Below are 14,323 nucleotides of genomic sequence, written 5' to 3' on the forward strand. Positions count from 1 at the left end.
TACGTTCTTTATAGAAATTTCTTGCTGCAGTTAGTAGCTTTCCTCCACACTGTTCATTTTTAAAACTTTCCACAAGGCATCACCATCAACCTTATTGTATACTTTCTCTTTATCTATAGATGCCACATACAGATCCTTCTGTTTCTCTAAGCATTTTTCACACACATTCATCAAAGCAAACACCAGATCTACACATCTTCTACCACTCCTGAAGCCACATTATTCCTCCCCAATGTGATGCTCTGTGCATGCCTACACCTACTCAGTCACCACTCTCTCATACAGTATAACAGTTACAGTCAACAAATGTATGCCCCTATAATTTGAACACTCTCCTTTGTCCCTGTTGCTTTTATACAGTGGCAGTGTACATGTTATCAGTCAATCCTCAGGCACCTCACCCAGATTCATACATACAAAGAAGATCTTAACTAAACATTCAGCAACACAATCACCTTGTTCATAAGAAATCCAGTTACATTGTATCTACTCCAGCCTGTCACATTTCATTTTATGTAAGGCTTTCACCACCTCTTCTCTCTTCACCATACTGCTTCTCACCCTTCCCTGACCCAGGCTTCCTACATCTGCCACCCTAACATCAAACATTTAACAATCCTTGAAAATGCTCACGACAACTTACCTCATCCCCACCTGTTACCAGTTCCCCATTTGCTCCTTTCACTGATGTTTCCTTTTATTCTCTTGTTTTTCTCTCCCTATCAACCTTTTCAGAATATCATGTTCTGCCTGAAGTTTGTAGGTACTCACTCACCCCAGCTCTCATTTACCCATTGTTTTCTACACCTGAACCTTCCTGTTAACCTTCTCTTTTTTTGTGCATCTTCCAGTCATTTGCCCTCCTGCCCTGTAAGTACCACCCATATACCACTTTTTTTCCCCATTCACCTGCAACTCACTTTGTTATCCCATCACATACTGTTCATACTCGCCTGCTTATGTCCCACCTTCTACATGCCACTTCTCTTGCTTCTCTAAATTTTCCCCACTCCTCATCCTCTCATCTTGTTTTATTCACTCTTATCTTTTGCCATTCTACACTCAGTCTTTCCTTGTATTTCTTCACACATGTCTCTTTTTGAACCCCTCTTACTTTTGCCACCCTCTTCTCACTCATATCATTACCTCATTCCCAGAATCCCTTACAAATCTTCACCCTTGCCTCCACCAGGTAATGGTCAGACATCCCACCAGCTACCCATCTCAATATGTTTACATCCAAGAGTGTTTTTTTCATGTCTGTCAATTGGCATGTAATCTAGTAATGCCCCAACACCATCTCTCCTACTCACCCATGTGTTCTTATGTATGTCCCTCTTTTTAAACCAGGTATTTCCAAACACCAGTCCTTTTTGAGCTCAAGACTCTTGAAGCTATTCACTACTCGTATTCTTCTCACTGAATACCATATGTCCCCTATGTATACCCTCAATTGCCTCATTACTCACTTTTGCATTTTAAATTGCCTATCACTAATACCCAATTTCAAGCATCAAAGCTGCTGACACACTCACTCAGATGCTCCCAAAAGATGCCTTCATCACCATCCTCATTTTCTTATACTTTTCCTCTGTGGTATTACTTATTTGTAATTATCTCTTTATGCAGTACAGGGAGGGAGTTTTACATTCATATTGCCTCAGGTCTTGCACATTCCATGCTTGCATACCGTTTACATTTAGGTATGCTGTGTACATTAACTGTGCCCGTGGTCATTCCATACTGCTTCATTCTTCCACCACTCATACTATAAAAGAACCTCTTTGCATATTGTTTTAACAAGCTTCTTTCTTAATTTCATGTTATGTTCCTAGGTTGCTCTGTGTGTGTTTAGGAGGGGAGGGAATTAGTGATACCTGCATGTATTTTGAGTGATTAAGTTGCAATTGTGTGAGCAAGATGGGCTCATATGAAGTGATGATGTGGGATGAGGACCTCTCATTTATGGCAGAAAAGTATTGCAAAGTCAAAAAAAAGAAAGATTATGTCAGTGTGGCGACATAGTGCCCTATGGGAGAAGTCAGGATGGGGCCATTATTTAAGTGTACATGTGTGGATATATGGCACATCTTGTTGAGGTGAAGGAAGTTTGTAATCGTTTTGGTCTCTTGGTGATTTTAGCATGCAAAATTTTGATATTAGCAATCTAGTGAAGTCAGTCAGTGTTGCAAAGTCAGTGGCAATGGGCCCTATCGAAAATTGTGTACACTTACATAATATGTGTGTTGCAGGATTATTGTGTACATCGTGTACAATAGAGAATTTTACTGCATAACTGGGATAACTGAACATTGTGTGTGTACGCTGTGGGACAGATGTCAGTAAGTCACTGTCCTGGGGGACTGCATGGGGTACCACAAGAGCATCAGCAAGATCAGCAACAACAGGTGTGAGATTGTGAAGGGGTGCACTTGGAGCCTTGCAGCATTGTCTGTCAGTTACAGTAGGACAGAGAGCCCTAATCAGAAATACCTCTCACCAAGCCATTCATGCAAGGGATCAGACATATCAGACTTGGAAGAACTCTCCTTCCTCTGGCTATGTTTCAGTTTTTATTACTGCCCATAATCGCTGCAAGCACATTATCTACGAGGCGAAGTATTTCTTTATTCAAAGAAAGTGTGATAATCTCTCCTTGTCATCCATTGATTGGTCTTTCTAGTCGTTAGCCATGGGCACCTCAAACAACTCATGTTACTCAAACTTTCCTTCACTTTTCTGTTCTGTTGGTACTATATTTGTCTCTGCCATAGGCAAAGCATCTCTGGTTCCTGTTTCTCCTCTAACTCCACCTTGGATGCCTCATTCCTTCACCCCCTGATGCTCCTCTTACTAATCCTATACCTCTTCCTGTAATCAGTTTTCGAACTGTCCAAAGAGGGCTTCTTTCTCTGGACACAAGCAAGGTTTATGGTCATGATGGCTTCCATCCCCATGTACTGAAAGAGTATGCTTCTGAACTTGCACCTGTGCTTGCCTGTCTGTTCTGTTTCTGTTTAAAAACCAAAACTTGTTCTTCTCCACAGAAGCACGCATTGATACATCCCATCCCTAAGAAGAGTAACCATTCTGACCCCTCTAACTATCATCCTATTACTTTGACATCTTCCATTTCCAGTCTTTGAATCTCTCCTCAGTTCTCATATCCTTAAACCCCACGAATATCAGTCTTCTCTCTGATCTCCAGTATAGCTTCCATAAAGTGAGATCTATAGGTGATATTCTTTCCTATCTTAATAGTGTTTGGTCATCATCCCTGAAAGATTTTGGGGTCATGTGTAGTTACCTTTGATATCTTGAAGGGTTTTGACAGGGTTTGGCATTGGGGCCTCATCTCTAAGCTCCCTTCTTTTGGCTTCCCTCCCTCCCTCTGTGGTCCTTCATATCTAGCTTCCTCTCTGGCTGATCTATCTTGGTGATTGTTGATGTATCATCCTCTCCCCTTTTCTTCATCAACAATGGTGTTCTTCAAGGTTCTGTCCTTTCCCCTACACTTTTTGTCCTTTTTTCAACAATTTGCTCTTCTCTGGTAATTCAATGCACTCATATGCTGACAACTCAATAGTGCATTCATCCACATGTTTCATTTCTGCTCGCTCTTCTCTCACTTGATCTGCATCTCATCTTAACATAGCTTTTCATTTGAATCAGACTTGGACAGGATATCTCAGTGGGTAGACAACATAGCTTTTCCTTTGAATCGGACTTGGACAGGATATCTCAGTGGGTAGACAAAATCTTATTAAGTTTAATGCCTTTAAGACCCAGACCCATTTTCTACCATCTCTTTTTCGAAAACTCTTCACAACTCTCATCTCTTCTTTGACGGTTCTGTTATTTCACCTCTTGACTCAGTGAACATAATAATACTGTAACATCCACTCTTTCTTGGAAACCCCACATTACAGGGATAGCTAAGTCTGCCTTTAAGAAACTGGATGTCCTGTTCAGATGTTGAAACTACTTCTCTTCTGAACAGTTGCTCTGTTTTTACAAGAGATTGATTTGTCCTTGTATGGAGTACTGCTCTCGCATTTGGGGTGGTTCTGGCTGTGTATGCTTATTTGAGAGGGTCGAGTCGAAGGCGACCTGACTTATAAACTGTCCTAGGCTAACTTCCAAATTTGACCCCCTTGCCCTATGCTGCAATGTTGGTTCATTCTCCCTCTTGTATAGGTATTACTTTGGTTTTTGCTCCCGAGAGCTGGCTCTTTGCATGCTCCCACTACAAAGCTAGACTGCATGATACTCTGCAAGCTGTTGTGTCACATGATTATTGTATGGCCATTGGCAACTCAAGGGTGGGCCATTTTGATACCTGCTTCTTTCCCTACATGTCGAGGCTTTGGAACTCTCTACCTTCTCATTTCTTTCCCAATAACAATGATGTGGCACATTTCAAATGATAGGTCTTCCAGTTCCTCCAAAATTTGTGAATACTTTCCCTTTTCTTTTTCTTTTCTGTTTTATAATGCTCTCTGTATTTCAATTGAAGCCTGGCCTTGATGTGCTTTTTGTGCATGACTGGAGCCTCAAATAAAAATAATGATAAGTAGTTATGCAGTCTGTTGTGGATGAGAGGGCTTGGGAAGTGTCAGCTGTTGTTCACTGATGATACAGCACTGTTGGCTGATTCGGGTGAGAAACTGCTGAAGCTGGTGACTGAGTTTGGTAAAGTGTGTGAAAGAAGAAAGCTGAGTGTAAATGCGAATAAGAGCAAGGTTATTAGGTACAGTAGGGTTAAGGACAAGTCAATTAGGAGGTAAGTTAAAATGGAGAAAAACTGAAGGAAGTTAAGTGTTTTAGATATCTGGGAGTGGATTTGGCAGTGGATGAAACCATGGAAGTGGAAGTGAGCCACAGGGTGGGGGAGGAGGTGAAAGCTCTAAGAGCATTGAAAAATGTGTAGGTGAGAACGTTATCTCGGAAAGCAAAAATAGGTGTTTGAAGGAATAATGGTTCCGACAATGTTAAATGGTTGTGAGGCATGGGCTATAGATAGGGAAGTGTGAAGGAGTGTGGATGTGTTGGAAATGAGATGTTGGAGGACAATATGTGGTGTAAGATGGTTTGATCGAGTAAGTGATGAAAGGGTAAGAGAGATGTGTGGTAATAAAAAGTGTGGTTGAGAGAGCAGAAGAGGTTGTGTTGAAATGGTTTGGTCACATGGAGAGAATGAGTGAGGAAAGATTGACAAAGAGGATATATGTGTCGGAGGTGGAGGGAATGAGAAGTGGGAGACCATATTGGAGGTGGAAGTATGGAGTGAAAAAGGTTTTGAGCGTTCAGGGCCTGAACATGCAAGAGGGTGAAAGGCATGCAAGGAATAGAGTGAATTGAAATGATGTGGTATACTGGGGTCAACGTGCTGTCAGTGGATTGAACCAGGGCATGTGAAGCATCTGGGGTAAAGCATGGAAAGGTCTGTGAGGCCTGGATGTGGATAGGGAGCTGTGGTTTTGGTGCATTATACTTGACAGCTAGAGACCGAGTGTGAACGAATGTGGCCTTTGTTGTCTTTTCCTAGCGCTACCTTGTACACGTGTGGGGGAGAGGTTGTCATTTCATGTGTGGTGGGGTGGCGATGGGAATGAATAGAGGCAGCAAGTATGAATTGTGTACATGTGTATATATGTATATGTCTGTGTATGTATATATATGTATATGTTGAAATGTATAGGTTTGTATATGTGCGTGTGTGGACGTGTATGTATATACATGTGTATGTGGATGGGTTGGGCCATTCTTTCATCTGTTTCCTTGTGCTACCTCGCTAACGCGGGAGACAGCGACAATTTATAATAATAATAAAAAGAATAGTTATTGTACATGTATTCTAAAGTATAATTTCTCGGGTTAGAGTTTTACCTGGGGAGAGAATGGGAGCTTGTGTAATATACACTGTTAATGATGATAAAGAAGTGGGATGACTAACTCATATGATGATATTTTAGCTACTGGTTACATTTAAGGATGATTTGTGGCATCAAACGTTAGCTAGGAATTCAGATGAAGGTAGGAACCAATAAATCATCAGTAGACAATAATAGTGGTGAACATGGTTTATCATTTGATGATTATTACAGTTTAAGGTGCAACAATGAGACAACTGTTCATGTATCAAACATATTTTTTGCCATCTGTTTCTAATTATGTTAATCATCATAACTGGCATCATAACATAGTATGTTAATTGTCATAACTGGCAGCCTTATTTTATGATTTCTGAAATTGTGATGAAAGTTAATGCTTCAAAACTGATTTGCTAACATATTTTTATAAAATGTTTTTTGCCACCATATTAGAGATGAACTGTGCACTCATGGATCCACCCTTCAGAGTCAGGCTCTAGCATTTACAGAGGTGGAGTTAAACAACCAGCTAGAGCAAATAAGAAATCAGAGAGGCCTGGAGCAGGATGGGGAAGATGAAGATTCTAAGGTAGGTCAAGTTCATTTTAAGGTTGTTCAGATGGTAAGAAAGTCAGTTATAAAAGTTTATACAATACTGCATGGCATAAAAGGTTATAAGATACTGCATAGGGTTATGAATAATTTAGATAAGTTGGAATGATTTGTTGATGCTCTCTGGCATTACAACAACTGGTGTCTTTCTTCCTATGTGTGTGTTAGTGTTTACATAATTGATTGTTTAATTTTGTGTTGTACAAAATGTATGATGTGAGACTGATTTTTAGACTTTGGTTATTAGACTCTGTGTTGTACGGAATGTATGATTTGAGATTGATTTTTAGATTTGTACAGATGAGGAAATAAAGGGCACATGCACCTTTCAACCATGTACAATGATTAACATTTTGCTGGAGTTGGTTATGTGGCTATTTACTTTGTCACTGTTTAGATCATGACTTAGTCACAGTTCACTTGCAGTAGTGGAATATCATGACCCAAATCTGCTGTTAATTTTTAAGGCTGTACTTAGGTGGTTTAGGAAAGAGAGTAGGTGGGTAGTGCTAATACATGAAAGTCGTGAAAGAATGTCAGATTTTAGGCTTGCATATTATAGTTCTCTTTGCATTGCAGTTAGTTGGCAGATTTAGGATATTGTCTGTGAGAATGACTTGGATGTAACTCAGAAAAACTTTGGTAAAACATTCAATATAGTAGAGAGGCCTTGCATGCCAATTCATAGCAAATGGTCATATTTAGAGGAATGTGTCAGTGCATAGCAAATGGTCATTTATTGAGAAACATATGTGCCAATTCATAGAAAATGGTAATTTTCCAAACTAAGACCAGAATAAAACGAGGAACTGCTTGTATTATAAGAAGTTAGGCACTTGCTTGATCATAAGAAATGTTCAATAAGTCATTAGTGGAAGGTGTAATTTCAAAGATGTGGAAGAGGTTAAATGTTGTGCCCATATTTAAGAATGAGGATCTGGAAACTGCACTGAACTACAGGTCAGTCTCACTAACAAGTGTGATTTGTAAAACAGTAGCAAAGATAATCAGAAAGCAAATGAATAACTACTTGCAACGGAGAAATTTTCATACTGGGAGACAACATGATTTAAGGAAAAGCAAGTCATGCTTTGCACAGTGGCAGTATCATAACCAATGAAGCTAGGAGGTGCTACTTCTGTGATAGGCACAGAATTGGGAAAAGTTTTTGAATTTCAGTACCTCAAGGTACTGAAATGAATGAAAATTATCAGGGAAGAGGGAAAGATGGATGTGCAATTCTGCTATCATTGACAATGTGGGAGGGTGTTTCAGAGCATGGATGGAATGGATCAAGAAAAGCATGGATGAAAGGAAAAATTGGAATTGTTAAGTCTGCAAGGGTGTATGTATATACACCTGTTAATATGAAGACTGTATGAGGTAAGAATGAAATGAAGCATTTCTGAAGACATTTGAATGTCTTTATGAAGGGTTATGAGAATGAGAAAAATTAGTCATAATTGGTGACGAATGTGAAAATGGGATGTTATGAAATTGGTGAGATGGTTGGAAAATGGGCTTTACCTTGAGTAAATGAGAATGGAAGTTTTGTGGATGTCTGTGCTGACAGAATTTTTTTCCTTGCAGACATCTTTTTTTCAGCACAAGTTGATCCACAGGTATACATGGATGAGAATTGGTGGAAGAGAAGAGCAAAAGACTTTAATTGACTATGTGGCAGTGGATGAGATCGAGGAAGGTTGTGCTATATGCTTGAGTTGGGAGGGGATTCTTTGAGGACTCTGACTATTTCATTGTTCTTGTTGGGATGAGGATCAGGGAGAAGTGGGGATATGGTGTAAGGAGGAATGGAGAAATAAAAGTGTTGGCTAGTGTGAAGATGAAGCAGAGAAAATGCAGTTCGGAGTGTGGAAGGAGAGTAACTGGAAATTCAGATGGAAGTACAGAGAATGTTAGGATGCAGTCATGTGTGAATGAGGTGTTGAAGATGTTTAGAGAAATATTATTAAAAGTTGGAGCATTAGTAGTTGGATACAAGGTCGTGAGTTATAGAAATATATATAAAGGGAAATGTGTGGTGGACAGAAGAGATAAGAAATGCTGTGGAAGAGAAGGAAAGACAGATTGTAGACTGCTTGAAAGGAATGAACCAGTGGGAGTTGAGCAAAGGAGGGAAGAATGTGAAATGTATAAGTGGAATTTTAAAAGCTGATAGAGGAAAGCAGAGAAAGAATAGATGAAGATTTTGGAAGAAAGTTGAGAGAAAAGTTTTGGGAAAATAAGAAATTGTATTGAAAGGAGGTGAAAAAGGGAAGAGGTGGATGCATGAGTGGAAATGTTAATGTGAGAAGTAAGGAAGGGGAGTTGCTGGAATGAAAGGATGAGGTGAAAGGAAAATGAAAAGATTATTTTAAAGAACTGATGAATGTGGAAGATGAGGCAACAGTTGTTATATGCATGGGTATGGAGGATGGAAGGAAGTGGATGCAAGTGCAAGGGCTTATAGCAAAAAGGGAGGCAAGAAGGACTAGAATGAGGCTGAGGTTAGGAAAGGCGCCTGGAGTGGATATGATTACAGCTGATATGCTGAAGTATCGGGGAGAAAGTTTGATAGAAAGGATTCATCTGATATGTAATTTAGCATGGAGACAGAAGGTTGTGCCTAAGGATTAGTTGAAAGTTGCTATTGTTCCTATATTCAAAGAAATATATGCTAAGGATGTATGTAGCAATATAAGGGTATAAAGCTGTTAAGTACATCAGGAAAGGTGTATGCAAGATTGTTTATTGATAGAGTGATGGAAGTGACTGAATGCAGAATAATTGAGGAGCAAGGTGGTTTTAGGAAAGATAGGGGATGTGAAGATTGGATTTTTGTGGTAAAGATGATAGTGGAAAAGTATTTAGCAAAAGGTCAGAAGATGTATTCAGCATTTATGGATTGGAGAAAGCTTTTGACAGTCAAATGGAATGTTTTATGGGATGTGTAAGGTTATATGGTATAGGGGGACAACTGTTGGATGGTGTGAAAGCCTTCTAATGAGGAGCAATTGCATGTGGATGGAGAGTTCAGTGAAAGTTTTGGTATACATGTGGGTGTGAGGCAGGACTGTGTAACGTCACTGTTGGTAAGGATATATAATGTATGTATGGTTCATGGCAAAGTGCCTGAGGATTGGTGGAATGCATGTATAGTGCCGTTGTACAAAGGCAAAGGGGATAAAGGTTTGTCTTCAAACCACAGAGGCATAAGTTCTTTGAGTATTCCTGGAAAATTGTATGGGAGGATATCCGTTGAGAGGGTAAAGGCATGTACAGGGAGGAGCAGTGTGGTTTCAGAAGTGGTAGAGGATGTGTGGATCAGGTGTTTGCATTGAAGAATATTTATTTATTTATTTTGCTTTGTCGCTGTCTCCCGCGTTAGCGAGGTAGTGCAAGGAAACAGACGAAAGAATGGCCCAACCCACTCATATACACATGTATATACATACACATCCACACACGCAAATATACATACCTATACATCTCAACGTAAACATATATATACACACACAGACATATACATATATACACATGTACATAATTCATACTGTCTGCCTTTATTCATTCCCATCGCCACCCTGCCACACATGAAATAACAACCCCCTCCCCCCTCATGTGTGCGAGGTAGCGCTAGGAAGACAACAAAGGCCCCATTCGTTCACACTCAGTCTCTAGCTGTCATGTAATAATGCACCGAAACCACAGCTCCCTTTCCACATCCAGGCCCCACAAAACTTTCCATGGTTTACCCCAGACGCTTCACATGCCCTGGTTCAATCCATTGACAGCACATTGAACCTGGTATACCACATTGTTCCAATTCACTCTATTCCTCGCACACCTTTCACCCTCCTGCATGTTCAGTCCCCGATCACCCAAAATCTTTTTCACTCCATCTTTCCACCTCCAATTCGGTCTCCCACTTCCCCTCGTTCCCTCCACCTCTGACACATATATCCTCTTTGTCAATCTTTCCTCACTCATTCTCTCCATGTGACCAAACCATTTCAAAACACCCTCTTCAACTCTCTCAGCCACACTCTTTTTATTACCACACATGTCTCTTACCCTATTATTACTTACTCGATCAAACCACCTCACACCACATATTGTCCTCAAACATCTCATTTCCAGCACATCCACCCTCCTGCGCACAACTCTATCCATAGCCCACGCCTCGCAACAATACAACTTCGTTGGAACCACTATTCCTTCAAACATACCCATTTTTGCTTTCCGAGATGATGTTCTCGACTTCCACACGTTCGCATTGAAGAATGTGTATGAGAAATATTTAGAAAATCAGGCGGATTTGTCTGTAGCATTTATGGATCTGGAAAAGGCGTGTGATGGGGTTGATATAGATGCTTTGTAGAAGGTCTCAAGAGTATATGGTATGGGAAGTAAGCTGCTAGAAGCAGTAGAAAGTTTTTATCAATGATGTGAGGTTTGTGTACAAGTAGGAAGAGAGGAGAGTGATTGGTTCCCAGTGAAGGTTGGTCTGCAGCAGGGGTGTGTGATGTCTCCATGGTTGTTTAATTTGGTTTCGGTATTTTTTAGAAATTTGTGACGTGATTCTGTGGTCGATAAATAATCTCATCTAATCTAATCTAAGGGTGGTTAGAGAAGTAAATGCAAGAGTTTTGGAGAAAGGGATGAGTATGCAGTCCATTGGGGATGAGAGGGCCAGGTAAGAGAATCAGGTGTTGTTTGCCAATGTTACAGCACTGGTGGCTGATTCAAGTGTGAAACTGAAGTTGGGGACTGAGTTTGGAAAAGTGTATGAAAGGAGAAAGTTGAGAGTAAGTGTGAATAAAAGTAAGATTATCAAGTTTAGTAGGGTTGAGGGACAAGTTGGTTGGGATGTAAGTTTGAATGGAGAAAAAATAGAGGAAGTGAAGTATTTTAGATATCTGAGAGTGGGCTTAGCAGCAAATGGAACCATGGAAGCAGAAGTGAGTCTTAGTGTAGAGGAGGGGGCGGAAGTTCTGGGAGCAATGAACAATGTGTGGAAAGAGAGAACGTTATCTTGGAAAGCAAAAATGGGTATGTTTGAAGGAATAGTAGTTCCAACAATATTATTTGGTTGCGAGGCATCTGCTATAGATAAGGTTGTATGGAGGAGGGTGGATGTGCTGGAAATGAAATGTTTTAAGACAGTATGCAGTGTGAGGTGGTTTGATTGAGTAAGTAATGAAAGGGTAAGAGAAATATGTGGTAAGAAAATGAGTTTAGTTGAGAGAGCAGAAGAGGGTGTGTTGAAATGGTTTGGACATATGGAGAGAATGAGTGAGGAAAGATTGACCAAGAGGATATATATATTAGAGGTGGAGGGAACAAAGAGAAGCAGGAGACCAAATTGGAGGTGGAAGGATGGAGTGAAAAAGATTTTGAGTGATTGGGGCCTGAACATATATTAGGGTGAGAGGCATGCAAGGAATAGAGTGATTTGGAACATTGTTGTATACCTGGGTTGACTTGTCATTGGAATGAACTATGGTATGTAAAATGCCTGGGATAAACCATGGAAAGGTGTGGAGGGCTTGGATGTGGATAGGGACCCTTGGCTTCGGTGCATTACACATGACAGCTAGACACTGATTGTGAATGAATGTGGCCTTTTCTGTCTGTTTTCCTGGCGCTACATTTCTGAAGCAGGGGATAGTGAAGCTGTTTTCCTATGGGACTGGGGTAGCGACAGGAATGGATGAAGGCAAGCAAGTATGAATATGCACATGTGTATGTATGTGTATGTGTGCATATGTGTATGCATATGTATGTATATGTTGAGATGTATATGCATGTACGTGGGCATTTATGTATATATATATGTATATATGAGTGGATGGGGTTAGGGGAGAGAGAATACTTCCCACGCATTCCTCACGTGTCGTAGAAGGCGACTAAAGGGGATGGGAGCAGGGGGCTGGAAACCCTCCCCTCCTTGTATTTTAACTTTCTAAAATGGGAAACAGAAGAAGGAGTCACGCAGGGAGTGTTCATCCTCCTCGAAGGCTCAGATTAGGGTGCCTAAATGTGTGTGGATGTAACCAAGATGAGAAAAAAAGAGATATGTAGTATGTTTGAGGAAAGAAACCTGGATGTTTTGGCTCTAAGTGAAATGAATCTCAAGGGTAAAGGGGAAGAGTGGTTTGGGAATGTCTTGGGAGTAAAGTCAGGGGTTAGTGAGAGGACAAGAGCAAGGGAAGGAGTAGCACTACTCCTGAAACAGGAGTGGTGGGAGTATGTAATAGAGTGTAAGAAAGTAAACTCTAGATTGATATGGGTAAAACTGAAAGTTGATGGAGAGAGATGGGTGATTATTGTTGCATATGCACCTGGGCATAAGAAGAAAGATCATGAGAGGCAAGTGCTTTGGGAGCAGCTGAGTGAGTGTGTTAGTGGTTTTGATGCATGAGACCAGTTTATAGTGATGGGTGATTTGAATGCAAAGGTGAGTAATGTGGCAGTTGAGGGAATAATTGGTGTACATGGGGTGTTCAGTGTTGTAAATGGAAATGGTGAAGAGCTTGTAGATTTATGTTCTGAAAAAGGACTGGTGATTGGGAATACCTAGTCTAAAAAGAGAGATATACATAAGTATATGTATGTAAGTAGGAGAGATGGCCAGAGAGCGTTATTGGATTACATGTTAATTGATAGGCATGCGAAAGAGAGACTTTTGGATGTTAATGTGCTGAGAGGTGCAACTGGAGGGATGTCTGATCATTATCTTGTGGAGGTGAAGGTGAAGATTTGTAGAGGTTGTCGGAAAAGAAGCAAGAATGTTGGGGTGAAGAGAGTGGTGAGAGTAAGTGAACTTGGGAAGGAGACTTGTTTGAGGAAGTACCAGGAGAGACTGAGTACAGAATGGAAAAAGGCGAGAACAAAGGAGGTAAGGGGAGTGTGGAAGGAATTGGATGTATTTAGGGAATTAGTGATGGCATGCGCAAAAGATGCTTGTGGCATGAGAAGCATGGGAGGTGGGTAGATTAGAAAGGGTAGTGAGTGGTGGGATGCAGAAGTAAGATTATTAGTGAAAGAGAAGAGAGAGGCATTTGGACGATTTTTGCAGGGAAGTAATGCAAATGAGTGGGAGATGTATAAAAGAAAGAGACAGGAGGTCAAGAGAAAGGTGCAAGAGGTGAAAAAGAGGGCAAATGAGAGTTGGGGTGAGAGAGTATCATTAAATTTTAGGGAGAATAAAAAGATGTTCTGGAAGGAGGTAAATAAAGTGCGTAAGACAAGGGAATAAATGGGAACTTCAGTGAAGGGGGCTAATGGGGAGGTGATAACAATTAGTGGTGATGTGGATGGAGTGAGTATTTTGAAGTTTTGTTGAATGTGTTTGATGATAGAGTGGCAGATGTAGGGTGTTTTGGTCGAGGTGGTGTGCAAAGTGAGAGGGTTAGGGAAAATGATTTGGTAAACAGAGAATAGGTAGTAAAAGCTTTGCGGAAGATGAAAGCCGGCAAGGCAGCAGGTTTGGATGGTATTGCAGTGGAATTTATTTAAAAAAGGGGGTGACTGTATTGTTGACTGGTTGGTAAGGTTATTTAATGTATGTATGACTCACGGTGAGGTGCCTGAGGATTGGCGGAATGCGTGCATAGTGCCATTGTACAAAGGCGAAGGGGATAAAAGTGAGTGCTCAAATTACAGAGGTATAAGTTTGTTGAGTATTCCTGGTAAATTATATGGGAGGGTATTGATTGATAGGGTGAAGGCATGTACATAGCATCAGATTGGGGAAGAGCAGTGTGGTTTCAGAAGTAGTAGAGGATGTGTGGATCAGGTGTTTGCTTTGAAGAATGTATGTGAGAAATACATAG

The 14,323-nt window shown here is 40.6% G+C and overlaps 1 protein-coding gene across 6 annotated transcripts in view; it reads left to right on the plus strand.

Annotated features, from left to right (window-relative positions):
• Window positions 1-14,323, plus strand: part of polybromo (protein) — a 471,093-nt gene that overhangs the window by 219,711 nt on the left and 237,059 nt on the right. For all 6 annotated transcript variants that reach the window (XM_071691025.1, XM_071691026.1, XM_071691024.1 and 3 more), the window contains exon 17: window positions 6,327-6,462. In XM_071691025.1, coding sequence (XP_071547126.1) covers window positions 6,327-6,462 — 136 coding nt within the window. The remainder of the gene's footprint in view (window positions 1-6,326; window positions 6,463-14,323) is intronic.

The sequence above is a fragment of the Panulirus ornatus genome, chromosome 50 (assembly GCF_036320965.1).
Source record: "Panulirus ornatus isolate Po-2019 chromosome 50, ASM3632096v1, whole genome shotgun sequence".
NCBI lineage: Eukaryota > Metazoa > Arthropoda > Malacostraca > Decapoda > Palinuridae > Panulirus > Panulirus ornatus.